At 40.3% G+C, this 14,623-nt stretch overlaps 1 protein-coding gene across 3 annotated transcripts; it reads left to right on the top strand.

Moving 5' to 3' along the window:
• Positions 1 to 3,833: 3,833 nt before the first annotated feature.
• ARL14EP (ADP ribosylation factor like GTPase 14 effector protein) lies at positions 3,834 to 14,296 on the top strand. Of its 3 annotated transcripts, none has more exons than XM_067532137.1 (4): positions 3,834 to 4,080; positions 8,698 to 9,206; positions 11,253 to 11,383; positions 13,462 to 14,296. In XM_067532137.1, the coding sequence occupies exons 2-4, from the start codon at positions 8,781 to 8,783 to the stop codon at positions 13,688 to 13,690; spliced, it is 786 nt and encodes a 261-aa protein (XP_067388238.1). In that variant the 5' UTR covers positions 3,834 to 4,080; positions 8,698 to 8,780; the 3' UTR covers positions 13,691 to 14,296. The 3 variants fall into 3 exon arrangements, with proteins under 3 accessions (XP_067388238.1, XP_067388239.1, XP_067388240.1); XM_067532138.1 differs by having other exon boundaries at positions 4,060 to 4,075; XM_067532139.1 differs by lacking the exon at positions 3,834 to 4,080 and adding an exon at positions 5,028 to 5,173.
• Positions 14,297 to 14,623: the final 327 nt, after the last annotated feature.

Genomic DNA, 14,623 nt, shown 5'->3' with positions numbered 1-14,623 from the left:
ATTATCATCTGCTGACAACATCAGATATTCAGCTACTAAATGACGAGCAGGTCATTGCTGGACAAGGGTACATGCCACATATAATTATAATAAGCGTTCTACTCCATGCTGATAAGGCCTCAGCTGGAGTTTGGTGACCGAACAGTGTCTACACAGGTGCTTAGTTCTGGATGCCACAATTCAGGAAAAATGTGGACAAATTGGAGAAAGTCCAAAGGAGAACGACAAAAATTATTAAAGGTCTAGAAAATATGACCTATGAGGAAAGATTGAAAAAAATTGGGTTTACTTAGTCTGGAGAAGACTGAAGGGGAACATGATAATACTTTTCAACTACCTAAAAGTTGTTAACAAGGAAGAGGGCAAAAAATTATTCTCATTAATCTCTGAGGAAGGACAAGAAGCAATAGACTTAAATTGCATCAAGAGAGGTTTAGGTTGGACATTAGGAAAAACTTTGTAACTGTCAGGATAGTTAAGCACTAGAATAAATTGCCTCTGGAGATTGTGGAATCTGTCATTGGAGGTTTTTAAGAACAGGTTAGACAAACACCTGTCAGGAATGGTCTAGTTATTACATAGTCCTCCCTTAAGTGCAGGGGACTGGACTAGATGACTTATTGAGGTCCCTTTCAGTCCTACACTTCTATAATTCTATAATTAGACAGCTAGAAGCGCAGTGCCTCTGAATGGACAAAAATGTCACCAATGGAAAACTATCCATTTATCTTTGAGTATATGGTACTACTATCTAAGGCGTCTCTTAAAGTATGTATGCTATACTTATTATTTATTATTTTTATTATTATTATTATTCATATAGCACCACTGATGTGCATGATGCTTTGCAGACATGTAGGAATACACCACCTGCATAAACATAGCTGGAATTGCATAGCATCTCTCAAGATCGGAACAGTTTGTCTTTGCCCCAAAGATATAATTTTAAAAGACAAACAGGCAACAATTAAGATTCACAAAACATCAGGTGATCTGGAGGTAGTTTCATCACAAATAGTGATGAGGCGGGTTTTCTGGAGTTTTTTAGAATAAATAACACTTCAGTGAATGGTGGATTACTGCTAGCCTTCAGGGGAAAAATGTGTTTTAAGGAGGTATTTAAAAGAGGGCATAATGGCTGCTTGCCTAAAATTATTGTAGTCTAATAACAGTGAAAATCTTCATAATTTGAATTATATGGAATCTACAACTGCCTTGTTAAAATGATATTTTTTAAAAAAACAGCAAACAGAATGTCTGCAAAACCTACCAAAAAAAAGTTTAGCGTGCCCTCTTCTGGCTCTGCTCCATAACTGCACTTGCAGTTGGCTGGATATAACTCAATATTCTGATACACAGAGCTGTGTAAAACTCAGCAGTTTCAGTTCACAGAGGTTTACGTTAACTTTATTTTTCAGTTATAGTTACTGTGGATTTGCACGGCCTAAAGGCATGTCTACACTTAAAACACTATAGTGGCTGTAGCATTGCAGTGTAGACATTCACTCCAGTGATGGGAGGGGTTCTACCTTTGCTGTGGTTAATCCACCTACCTGAGAGGCAGTAGCTAGGTTGACAGAATTCTTCCACCAACCTAGTTCTGCTTACAGTAAGGGTTAGATTGCCATAGCTACATCTCTCAAGGGTGTGGATTTTTCATACCTTTTGAGAGATATAGCTATGCTGATGTAAGTTCCCAGTGTAGACCAGTCCTGCGTTACACTTTGAGATTTGGCTTCATTTTAAAATTTTAGCCCATTTCTGTGCACTGTGAGCCAAATTCTGTCTTCACATAGATGCATGGGGGCTTCCACTACCCTCAGTGCAGTGCCGCATGTGTAACTGAGAGTATGTCTACCACAGTGGCACAGCAGCAGCTATGCTGTTGTAGCACTGTAATGTAGACATTACAGCGATAGAAGGGGTTTTCCATCGCTGTAGTAAATCCATCCTTTCAAGAGGCAGTAACTAGGTCAATGTTTCCTGGCTGTGGGAGCAACAGGGAGGCTATTTAGCTGAGGGAGACCTTGAAGGAGCATTTTAACACAGAGCTACAGAATTGTGTATTGCTGTAATGTGCTGAGCCTGACACTGTTTGTTTGCACCGTGCTATGAATCTTGTAATGATTGCTGTGTGTACTCAACCATAACAATGCTGTTTAACTGGTCACATCTGTCAGGACTTCACCATGCAGAAATAAATGCTAAATTTGACTGTAAGTCTCTCTCAAAAGATCTCTTCTGACAGACTTCTTCAAATTAAATCAACAGCCACCAACAAAACTGGCAACAACTGTCTAAAAGATTTTAATGGTCTTTACTGGAACTTTCTATCCCCATAGGACAAAGTTGTGACATATTGTAATGTTTATTTCATGACAATGTTTGAACACATTGCATTGATTCCCCAAAACGTTTCACAACTCTGTAATTGTCTCATGAGACAACCACCCCACAATCAAAATGACAGAAGGAAAAGCTGGCAATTAGAACTGTGAAACACTGTAAATATGAAACTAGCAAAACTTGCATGGTTTTATTATAGACCTGGTCAAAAACTTTCCAATGGAACTTTTTTCCATTGGAAAAAATCTCACAATGGGAATGTGTCAATGTTGCCAAATTTTCACTGGGGGGGAAGGCGGGGGAAGAGATCAGAATTAAGCATTTTGATAACGCTAAAACCAACATTGGAAACAGAGGCAATGTACTTATACTCTGTCATGAAACAAACATTAGAAAGATAAGGTGGGTGAAGAAACAACAATGAAACATCACAGTATCAAAATGCCACGATTTTGTCCCATGGGGATGTTCCATTTTGAAAAATTCTGGATTGATCTTCTTGGAATGGAATGTTTTGTTTAATTTCAAAATGACTCTTCACAAGTTAATTTTTATATTTTATTAATTTGTATTTATTTTATATACATGTTGGGAGGAAATTATATACACATTTTAGACTCTTCGGTCAGATTTGGAACCAAAAAAAATTTCAGAATGGTGGAATTCCTGTGAAATGGAAATACCAACTGTCAACCCGCTCTAATCTTAAATTAAGAGCATTGGTTTGGGGTGGTGGATGCTGAGCTGGGGTTTCTGAGCCTCACCCTTATCACTTCACTTATTACCTCTACATATTGTTCTCCTCATTTCACCCTGGAGAAATACAAGAGCGGGTGAGTTCACAGCTCAGGGCAGGCTTGTTTCAGGCTGGCTGTGGTGGGCTCCGGTCCATATTGCTGCATGGGATGTAAGAGGAAAGCGTGCTCTCAGGATGCCAGCCTGGCAGGGACCAAGGTCGAGTGCTCTGCTCTGCCACACGCTTCCTCTTGCATCCCACTGGGCAAGCCCCGACTCCCTCACTGCATGCCTGCTTTGGCGCGGCCGTGTTACCGGCATAGCTCTGGGGCCAGGGCCGGCACAAGCCCGAGGGCAGACGAGCGCTGCAGCTGTTTGCCGAACTTTTGCAAGCTATAGCGGCCACGGCGCCTTTCTGCCGCCTGGACAGCGCCTCTACCAGGCAGGTTTGTAGCGATCTTACAAGACAGCCCCGGCCCCGGTCTCCCGCCTGTGAACTGGGGCCAGCAGCAGCCGCCCATCTCCGGCAGCCGGGGCACGGGCGCTCCCCTCCTTGCCGCTCGCGCGTCGCAAGCGGGCGGGACCGTCGGGTTCGGGGGACGGCGCGCGCGAGTCCCTCCAGCACCCCAAGCGCGCGGCCCGAGGGAGCGCGTCATTGTGGTGGTGGTGGTGGGTGGGGAAGGGTGAGTCGCTCGGGGTCGGACGCAGACGAAGCAGCAGCACGTCTCGCGCGTGCGCTGTCTGTCGCGCTAGAACTTGGTCACGTGGGCGTCGCCATTCTCTCGCTAACCTGTAACCTGAGCCGCCGCTCGCTCGCTCCCTCTCTCTCCCCCTCCCTCTCCCTTCCGCAGCTTCCGCCTCGCCCGCTCTCTTTTCCACTACGGTGCGCGGCGAGGTTTAATGGCGGCCACTAGCACCGCGGCTCTGGTGGGGGGCACTCGGGAGTCGGGTTCCGGGGTGGCGGCGGCGGGACAAGGGCGGAAGAAAAGCTACAGTAAGGTACGGGGAGGGGTTTGGCGCGCGCGGGGGGGGGGAGGGGGTGCTCTGAAGGAGACGAGACGGGTGGAGGGAGGGGTCGGAACTGGGCGGCGGGTAACGGGTTCCGGAGGGGCGGGGTCACACAGGCGGTGCCGAATGCGGCCTCGCGCCCGTCTCGCGCCAACGGCCGCAGTGCGGCTGCGCTGGGCCTGGGCCAGGTGGGCGTGGCTGCACTGCCGCGTCACAGCGGGGGCGGGGGGATTTCCCCGCAGCTTTGGGTCTGTCTGTGTCGACCTACCTTACCAGTGTAGAGCAGGCCTCCGCCCCGCTCCCGTCTGCAGCAGGCTGCGCGCTGGGGCGTTTCTTCTCCTTTTTTTTCTTCTCAACGTACTTGCTCTTAACTTTGAGCTCTTGGTCTTGTATTGTGGAGCTGCCTACAATGTACAGCCTTTGTCACCAGCAGCGCTTGTGTCCGTTCGTCTGTAATAAACCTTGCTTTGCTCCAAGTTTTGTCTCTGTCTACATACGGTTTATTCTAAGATCACTGATTTCCCCCACCCCTGTACCCAAGTAGTTAAATAAGAGTCACGCGCAATATAAATCCTACTTTGGTAGTATAATAGTGTGATATGTTTAGGTAGATAGGCCGGACCTTTCTTAGTTATGTGAATGTCTACAGCATCATTTGCCAAAAGTAGTGGCTGATGCGATCTCAAAACTGAAGTACATAAAAATTCAAACATCTAAAAAAGCTGGCCATAACTAGCGCCGCTGTTTAGATACAGATGAGCAACTACTCTTCGACTGTCAATCAAAAGCAGTAATTTGCCATGCCTGATGTCCCTCTGGGAATTGAGGTTGCAGCTGAGGTTGCAGCTTCTGGCCTTTCTTCTCCCATTTATTCTCAATGTAACCTAGACTAGTGTTATCAGTCTAGTTGTATTTCATTTCCTACTACCTTTGCTTTAGTTTTCAGCAGTTGTCCCCTGCTTTCACACTGCATTACTCCTTCCAGTGTTGTTGGCTTGGCTTACACAAGTGCTTCATTGTGCCTTGAGCATCTGTGTCACACATCACTTTGATCTGTTTCAGTTTGCAGCACTCTGTTCAAGCAGTAAGTGCCAAATAGGAGGACCTGGAGCTGTGAATACAAACTTAAAAAAAATTCTCTATTGTCCTATTATGTGAAATTCTGTTCTGTTCCATTTTGCACTGAAAGCTATTCTAGATTTAAAAGAACTGTATATACTTTCTTTTCTAATTTGGAAATTCATCAGTTTCTATGCTTATGACAAGAATTCACATATAAATCAAAGGAATGAGAATTAAACTTATTGTGCTATAAACTTGTATTATTGTTGAAGAATGCACAGTGATGTCCTGTTTAAAAAATATTTTCTCAAAACAGAGCACAGTTGGAGCTATAGAAAGTGCAGTCCTCCTTTAGTGCAGGTGCCTGCCAAAGATAGTAATTTAAAAACTGGCTGGCAATTTCATTTTAAGGAAAATAGATGCAGGCGAACAGCAAATACTTTTGAAATCTACTTTATTATTTAAAATTCAGCTTCCAAGTATTCTACTTTTTAATGAATCTGCAAAAATGGGAACCTGTTTAATTATATGTTGGCTATTATAATATGTGCTATTTTAATCTAGCAGGAGCAGGAATCAGAAATACACCCTTAGGAGAAAAGAATAAAACAAGCTTTTATTTCTCCAGCACATAGTCAAACACACAGTCACATAGTCAAAGACTATCAGTATGCAATTTACACCACTGCCAGAATCATTCACTGTCAATTGCATTTAACCCAAAACACATTTTTGGTGAAGGCCAGGCCATAGAAGTAAATGTTTTATATTGAATGTAAATATTTGATTATATAGTTCTGTTTGTTCTGATCCACTCTAAAATGTAATCTGTAAAGTGTAAGATTAAAATATTCAAAATAATTGGTAAACAAGAATTCTCATAAATGAGGTCATTTGCAAAATAAAGCTCAAAAAAGGTTGGAAATCTTAACATACTTAAGAAAATGATCAGTGCAGCATATAGCAAAGCAAATATGAGTTGTTACATTTTCAGCTGATTAAGTCTGAAAACAAAATAAAAATTGTATATGCCAGCTATAAGAGACACATCTTTAAAGGTACACTCAAGATCAGTTCTGTCTGGGGAAAAAAATCACTTTCTGTGCTCAAAGTAAAAACTAAAATTCTTATCATTCCAAAATATTAGAGGGGAAAGTATTATCTACTTTACTTTGTTCACTTGACAGTTTTTCATTTATAGCCAGTTTTACTACTTTGCCCAATGTAGTCAGTCATTTTCATCTGTGTGGTTCTCTTAAAGAGCAAGGGAGGGGAGAAAAATATGTAAATAAAAATAAATAGGAAATTGTTGTGGTAAAGCCACAAAAATTGACAGGGGTCCTTGAGCTAATTTTATTGACTGGATTTTCATTTGACTGTGTCCCGTTTAAAATTATTGAAGCAATAATGAAAAAATACTATTACACTTGTCTTCAGCCTTTGTGCAAGATAATATGTAGAGAAATGGGAGTTGTATTGAAATGGTTGTGTAGGGGAGCCTTTCTCCATGTATGGAACACTTTGACCCAAAATATAGGAAACACTTCCTGAAATTAGAAAATTTATTTGCACTGGAGAATGACAGAGCATTCTGTAAAAATTGAGTCCCTGGTGTCATGCCTCTACTCCAGCTATATATATAGTATATAAACGTAATATTATAAACATTTTCAAATGAACATATAGGTACCACATAAGAGCTTACCAGTTCTATGAAAGTGATCTGCATAAGAATTTAGAATAAAATTTTTTGAAAGCTCTTAAGTCCCCATTGACTTCCAAATTTTAGGTAACTGTAGAAAGGGAGGGTAACTTCATGCATTTCAGTTGGTAGGGTTAGAGCTTCAGTCAGATCTCACAGAGTTAACTTGACTTTTCAGATAACCAAGAATTTTGGTTAAGCAGGGTTCAGATAATCTGCATTTGACTTTAAATACATTCCTTAAAATACAAGATTGAAAGCTAGCTACAGCCTAAAATCTGTTAGGCAAACAATCAATGCATTTCAGTATCTAATGAAAACAAACTTGCTGCTCTTAAAATGAAAACCACGTATCTGCCACTTGAGTAGTGTCATAATATTCTTCACTGGTTCCATAGCATCCTGGTGTGTCTCATGGAATTTTTTTTAAACTCAGAAAATTAACAGAGCACTTTATTGCAAAGCCCAAAATAATATAAAAACAGTATTATTTAATGTAAATAGTAAATATACATATATAGTATACATATACAGTTTAGTAATGTATATAGTAAAAACTATTATTCTGTAGTACGCTTATTTCTGTCTTCAAACTGCTATAGAATTGTGCACTGGAAACTGGTTTGATGCTCACTGAAAATAATGCCCAGCAAATCATTTGGTTTTGGATTATTTACTTTTAGAAACAACTATATCTCATGCAACACACCTGTGAACTGTGTATGCAATGAATAAATAGTAACATTCTGATGTGTTCCGCATTTGTTCATAATTATATTTTCACAATGTAGTTAAATTTTGAATATACATTTTGAACATATAGGAAACATTGATGTTAAGTTTAGGAAAACTCTGAAGCATTACAATCAAGGGGATGTCTGCTGCAAAAATGCTGCATGCAATTGATATTCAAGGTCTCTGTTTTTAAAAGACATTATCTTGTCATTGTCCTGTGTCAAGAAACCTTTCTAAGCTTTGGACAATTATACAGAAGCTGCTAGCATCATTTTCATTGGTTAGGTCTGAAACACGTTTTCATTAAATATTAGTCTTTATTGTTGCTAGAACATTAGATTTTGTGTGCTGGGTATCTTTTATTTTGTTGGAAGCGATAACTCAAGTAGTTCTAGAATACCTTTTTCCAGTGTACAGCTGGCTTTTGATATATCTATAAATAGAAGATTGCTAGTACTGTCTTCATATTTAGCAAAATATATATACTTACTCTTGTTAGTGGTCCCTAATTTATATTTTTGCCTAATCCTTTATACAAAAATATCATATGGTTGACTTTTATAACTCCAAGTAAATTTTTTGTGGTATCTTAGTTCAAGATTGCTTGTGGGTGGGCTTGGCATTTTGAAAAGCAAATGAACTCAATGTGAATGCTTCTTAACCCTTTGGCTTCAAGCACATGCAACTTGGACCATTGTGTTGCGCTAAAAATTCTCAAAAGTTTTGTATCAGACTTTTTTTACACTTTTAAGGGCTAATGTTGAGCTTGCAACTAGGTTCGATGTGTGTATCATACCAAATAGCAGTATATCTAAGATAGCACTCTTGAAATTTGTGCTTCTATATAGATGAGCTTAGATATTTAAAGTAGGTCAACATTTACCATAGATTTGAATGAAAGCCTCTTTTCTGAAAAGAATATATAATATAGCTTAATTCCTGAATAAAATCCAATATATCCTCAGCCTTATCAAGTATAATAAAATAAAATAGTACGCTAGTATTTCTTAAAACTTAATTTTAGGGTATTTTAACACTTTACTTAGTCTGTCAAGCTCACAGATAAAAGTTTGCAGCACAGATCTGATTGAATTTAATGCTTTCTCCAGGGTGATCCTCATAGAAACTACTAAAGACTACAAAGAATTGATTCTAGGCAAAGTAACAGTGAAATAGATTATACTGATCAAGTATGATGGATCCATGTTCAGTTGGAATTCAGCTCCAAGCTGCCAATGAATGTCATAAGATATATTATACACGTCACACTGGCTTCAAGACTAAGCAAGATCTATCCTCATCTGATCTGCTACTACTTCAGCTTAGGACTGGAATGAGTCTTTCTGAGAACAATACAATCTGCTTCCATCATGCAAAAATTTATATTGACAGATTTGAAGATCTGCAAAAATCATGTTGTGACCCATTTAACATACACAGAAAAGTATCAAAGAAAAACTTGCGTGCAATCGACTTAGATGATGCAACTTTTCTAAGTGCCAAGTTTGGAAGACAGTTTGTACCTGGTTGGAAGCTTTGTCCAAAGTGTACACAGATAATCAATGGAAGTGTGGATGTTGAACCTGAAGATCGCCAAAGAAGGAAACTTGATTCAGACGTATGTATATGGGTCAATTTTTCACGCCTCTAAACTCTACAAGCTAATTGGGTGGGGCTTGATTTAAGTCCTACATAAAAAAAAGCTCTTAACTTGTTTCCTTAAAATGTGAAAGTGTTACTTTTTTTTAATGTACGTGAGATATTTATAAACCTTCTTTTGGAAAACTCACCAATTGAATGGGTATGTGTTTTAAAGGGAGACTGTCAATCTCTTTTGTTTTTATACTGACTTTTAAAAAAACTCCACTTTCTTATGGGGCAGTCATTAAATAGTATGCGTCTAGACATTTTAGAAAATATAAAAGGAATTTTCTGTTCCCCTCTAGATGTGTGTAAAGGTCCTTTCTTGGCCTACTAGCTAACACGTTCTGACACATTAGTAAAATCTAATGTAGACAAGACTGGGTTTACTTTTGACGTGTTAAACTGATCAAGTAAAAGACCACACTCTTCCCTGGGTTTCCCAACTAACTTAGCACATGTTAAAGTATACACTGCCTGTCTACAGTAGATATTTAGAACATGTAACAAGTGTGTTAGCACAGGTTAGCTAAATCCTAGTCTAGACGAAGTCAAAGTGTTGCTAAATGTATAAAAAAAAAATTTAAACCCTGAAAAATGTTGGCTTTTTTGTCACAATAAAATATTGTCTAATCAAAATATGAATGATATATTAATTGCAGATTTTTTCTGAAGTATTGCATACTGCACAGAAAATATTTATAGCAAATAATTAGCTGGAATTGATATTTATGATGGACTGAGTCGGTGATGTGGTGGTCTCAGTCCTACAAGGCTACTGTTCTAAATTTGGCATATTTGTGCTGCCAAACTTCTAAAATGACTAATTGAGTTACTCGTCTAGAAAGTCAACAAGACAAACTCATTTGTAGCCAGGCTATCTCCTCCATTTTTGTGCATACTTTTTTCAGAAATATGCCAACAAGTTTATTAGTTTAGTTTTACTGTATATCCTCAAATGTCCAATATAATTGCTTTAGGAATTTCTGCATTTTGACTGGTCAGTATCTGAGGCACTATCCAGAACTCATGTCAGATCAGTTTTCATTATAAAAATTCCCATCAGAAATTCAGTGGCATCATGGGAAAGTTTTAAAAATTCTATTAATCAGCTCCTATAAATATTAAACACATTTAAAATTACAAGCCATTTTCCTGTACATGTTAACTCTTTTGGAGAGAATTATTTCTTGATCCATTGATGTAAGGAAATGGAGTTGGAAACTTTTCTCTTAAGTATTCAGAGGTTAAAAGAGAAGAAATAGAAAACAAAGGACTTAATGGGAATAAAACCAATGTGTTAATGGACCATTTTGATAATGTTTAAATGTTGGCTCGATTTAAAAGAAACTAATTTGGTGCTGTGGAAGGAAAGATTGACTGCTTTAGAAGGGTTGCAGGTTATGCGTCTCAGGGCAGGTCTACACTAGAAGCGCTACATCGGCGCAGCTGCAGCGCATCTGGTGAAGACTCTGTATGTCGATGAGAGAGCGTCTCCCGCCAACATAGGGATGCTATGAACAGCGTTTAGGTCACTGTAACTTCTGTTGCTCAGGTGGTGTCTATTTCACACTCCAGAGAGATGTAAATTAGATCAATTTAAGCCGTAGTGTAGACCTGCCATAAGAGAAGACTCCCTTTGAAATCCAGAAGCAGCTGCCCATGTTGCTATGGAGCATTCCCCAAAACTATATTTTAACAACACATCAAAATCTTATTAGGAAAGGGATAGAGGTCAGAGTGAGTGAGAACCAGAAAATAAGAACCCCTTACCATTAAGTGAGGCTTATATTACTATTGATTCATTTAACTTGCATCACTAAGGGTGGTACAGTTACTTGGTATAACTGTTTGTTTTCTTTTAAGATTCAGATTGTCCTCAGCTGGTAGATGCAGCACTTGGCCTCAGCTTTGTACTTAACAATTTACTTGAGGCTTCACAGCATCCCAGCTTGATTGTCAACTCACCTATGGATTTGGTTTGTAATTAATATTTAAACTGAAAATTTCTATCTTTGCTCAGGGGCGAACGGCTAAAGCTTTGAAGTCCTTGCAGTTTGCTAATCCAGGACGACAGACTGAATTTGCTCCAGAAAGCAGTAAAAGGGAAAAGAGAAGGCTACAAACAAAAAGCACATCAGCTAATTCAGACAGGTGGGCTGTTTACTGTGTTAATTCAAATGGAAAATATAGGGTGTTTGGATTGTCTCTCTCTTTTTTAAAGCTTGGAGGAGTGAGGACCATTAGTGTACTGAGGGTGGGGGGGGGCAACAGCCAGGCCCTCGAAAGAGTAGCTGCCCCCCGCTGTCGCAGGTGGCCAGGGCCCTACAGCTATGCCAAGTGTAGTATCGATAACTAGGACCTGTCAGAATTTGAGACCGTTCCAGACCTAGGTCCTAAAGTCTGATAGTACCAATAACCAGGACCTACACCGGCAGCCAAGGACTCCCGCTGCAGGGGGGGAGTAAGCATCCTCCCAGTCCCTCTGGCCCCTCTCTGGGCGCAATGAGGGAGCTGCAGGGACCAGAGCTCATCACGCCTCCCACTGCAGGACGGCCTGGGGGCATCTGACTGCCCATGTCACTCCTGCTTCCTGCCACCTCCACAGCGGGGAGGGAATGGGGGAGAGCGGGAAACGAGTCCACAGACACCTCCCAGCCCCGTGGGGCACTGCTGACCCTGTTGCCGATGGGAGGGAGTAGGAGATAGCAGGAAACAGACCCGCAGACACACACATACACTGCCGGTGGGGCGCTGCTGCTGACGAGGGGGCGGGGGCGCAAAGGAAAGTTTTGGCCCCCGGGCGCCAGAGACCCACGGTGCGCCACTGATGAGGACAAAACTGAACTGCTGTTATATAGCCCAATCTCATTTCTGAGGTAACCTGTTAATTTTGTTTCAATGTATAGAATGTTGCAATAAAATATTATTGTCAAACCATGCTTTGAAATTAGAATAAAATAAAATATTAGTTAAAACATGGCAACACTAAATGACTGAATTTAGATATAACAAATAATTCCATGTAATTATTATGCAAAGTAAAGTCTGACAGGAGGCAAAACAAACTAAGCCAAATAATGCAGGCCTTATGAGAGAAATGTTCATGTGATCAATTACCTTTCATTGTACTAAATTCAATATACTTCTTGCACACTTCTAAGGCATAAAAAAATTGAATTAAGGTACTTCATGTTAAAAGGAACTTAGAAAAAAGTTTATTGATGGCAGATTTTTATATATATATAAATCTGCCATGTCAGAAAAGCAGTGGTGTATTGAGGGGGCCGGTGGGGGAGACTCAGGAGGCTCTGAGGGGTGCTCCTCAGCGCCTCGACCCCACACATCATAAAGGCCTGGCCCGGCCTCCCTCCTTAGGCAAGGGGGTGTGGCCACCCTGTCCGAGCCGGCTGCGGGGCTGCAGTGGAAGAGGCCGGTGCCGCATGGCAGGTAAGTGCAGGAAGAGGGGGGGCGGAGCCAAGTATGTGTTTGCGCCGCCCCCCACCAAGCCTCACGCCTCTCCCCCCCATAGGTACAGACCTCCCCTCCCCGAGACAGCTGGGGGGTGACGCCGGGACCCCCTTGCCCCACATGAGGAGGAGAGGGATGCAAATGTAGGCTTGGCCCCCAGAGACCCTCGGTACACCACTGCAGAAAAGGGCTGCCCATCTATTTGGGCAATACCCCACAACTAGCAATTCAGCTTTTTTGTGATGTGATTTTTCTCCCCCGTACTTGGCTTTTTTTTTCTTTTTTTAAACCACACTTTTTTGGATTGACTAGAATTAACTAGCAAGTAAGCTATGAGTATAGTGTAAAAAAAGAATATTTTCTCAGCCGCCAAAAGCACATCATATATCATTGTGGACAGTCTCATTTGAAATGCAGCTACTGTTGCAAAAGATTATTATATTGTGTATTAGTAAACTGAGTTGCAAGTGGCTGAATATGGAATGATGGTAAGGAAGAAATTTAGAATCTTCTTGTTAACACCCTCTGCTCAAAAGTGCTACAAAAACTACAGATCCAGTGTTTAGAGGTCAGATTTTAATGTACGTGGTTGACAATAAACAGTGGAGTTATGTGTAAGTTTTAAAATGGCTTGGTGTTAAACGTTTCAGCACAAGAAAACTGCTGACAAAGTTTAACTCTTCTCTTCATTCATTGCTGTTTGTTATGGAGGGTCTTCTTTTGTGAATTGCTGGAAATAACAATTGTTTTTCATTATACAGGCAAGTAATCCCAGCAAAGAGTAAAGTCTATGATAGCCAGGGACTTCTGCTTTATAGTGGGATGGACCTCTGTGACTGTCTTGATGAAGATTGCCTGGGATGCTTCTATGCTTGTCCCAAGTGTGGTTCCAACAAATGTGGAGCTGAATGCCGCTGTGACCGCAAATGGTTATATGAACAAATTGAGATAGAAGGAGGAGAAATTATTCGCAATAAGCACGTGGGTTAATTTATAAGTATTCGTTGCATTCCGTTACAGAATTTGGTGGTCTAATTAAAATCAGTGGAACCTATCAGAACACACATGAACAGTCTGTTCAGACTTGCATGTTCATTGTTTGATATGGTTTTAGGAGGGTTGTTACTCATACTAATTGTATATTGTTACACTTCATTCCACCTTGTACTCATCCATGCAAACCAGCAAAAAGGCTGGAACAACGCAGTGCTTGATTGTTCTATGAGAGATTGAAACTGAGTGGCTGGTTAAGTACAAAAAGAAATTTAGTATTAGTTGCTACATATGCTCTGCTCTGTAGAAGAGGCTCTTTCTCCATGCATCTCTTTTTTTTTTTTCCCCTCTCCCCTAGAAGACTGGGTGTTCCTGTTTGTTTTCACTGTCTTTAAAAAATAAATTTAGTCTCTTTAAGTTTAAAATGTAAACAGTGGCAATCATGACCAGTATTAGCAGATGTGTAACAAATAGTAAATGTTGTATTTTCTAAATGAGACTTGGGACTGTTATAACGTATTTCAATTAAACATATAACAATATACAGGCTAAATCAATATGTTCATTGCACTGCTTTGCTATAAATATACTTTTAAAAAAATATATGATCTGTCCTAATTATTTTAACAGTATTTAAGCACATGGGGGGAACTCCCTCTCAGATGGGAGTTGATAGTTTCTGCTAGTTGCACCATTGGGAAAGAACTAATATTTTGGGATGGGGAAAACCCCGACTTTAACACCAAAGGTGTATAGACTGTCAGCAGTACTTTTACAAAACCATAGTTTTGGAGTTTTCTAACTGGGATGTTTATTTAAAAAAAAAAACAACCCTTCCTGAATTAAACTTGGCATACACGGTGTCTATTCAGTTTTGAAATAAAACTCAATAACTGTTTGATTCCTAATGGCAGGAGCACAGTTATGGAG

Source organism: Emydura macquarii, unplaced genomic scaffold, assembly GCF_026122565.2.
Source record: "Emydura macquarii macquarii isolate MOO-44397 ecotype Brisbane River unplaced genomic scaffold, CSIRO-AGI_Emac_v2 contig_3240, whole genome shotgun sequence".
Classification (NCBI taxonomy): Eukaryota; Metazoa; Chordata; order Testudines; family Chelidae; genus Emydura; species Emydura macquarii.
This window is presented reverse-complemented; position numbering and strand designations above follow the sequence as displayed.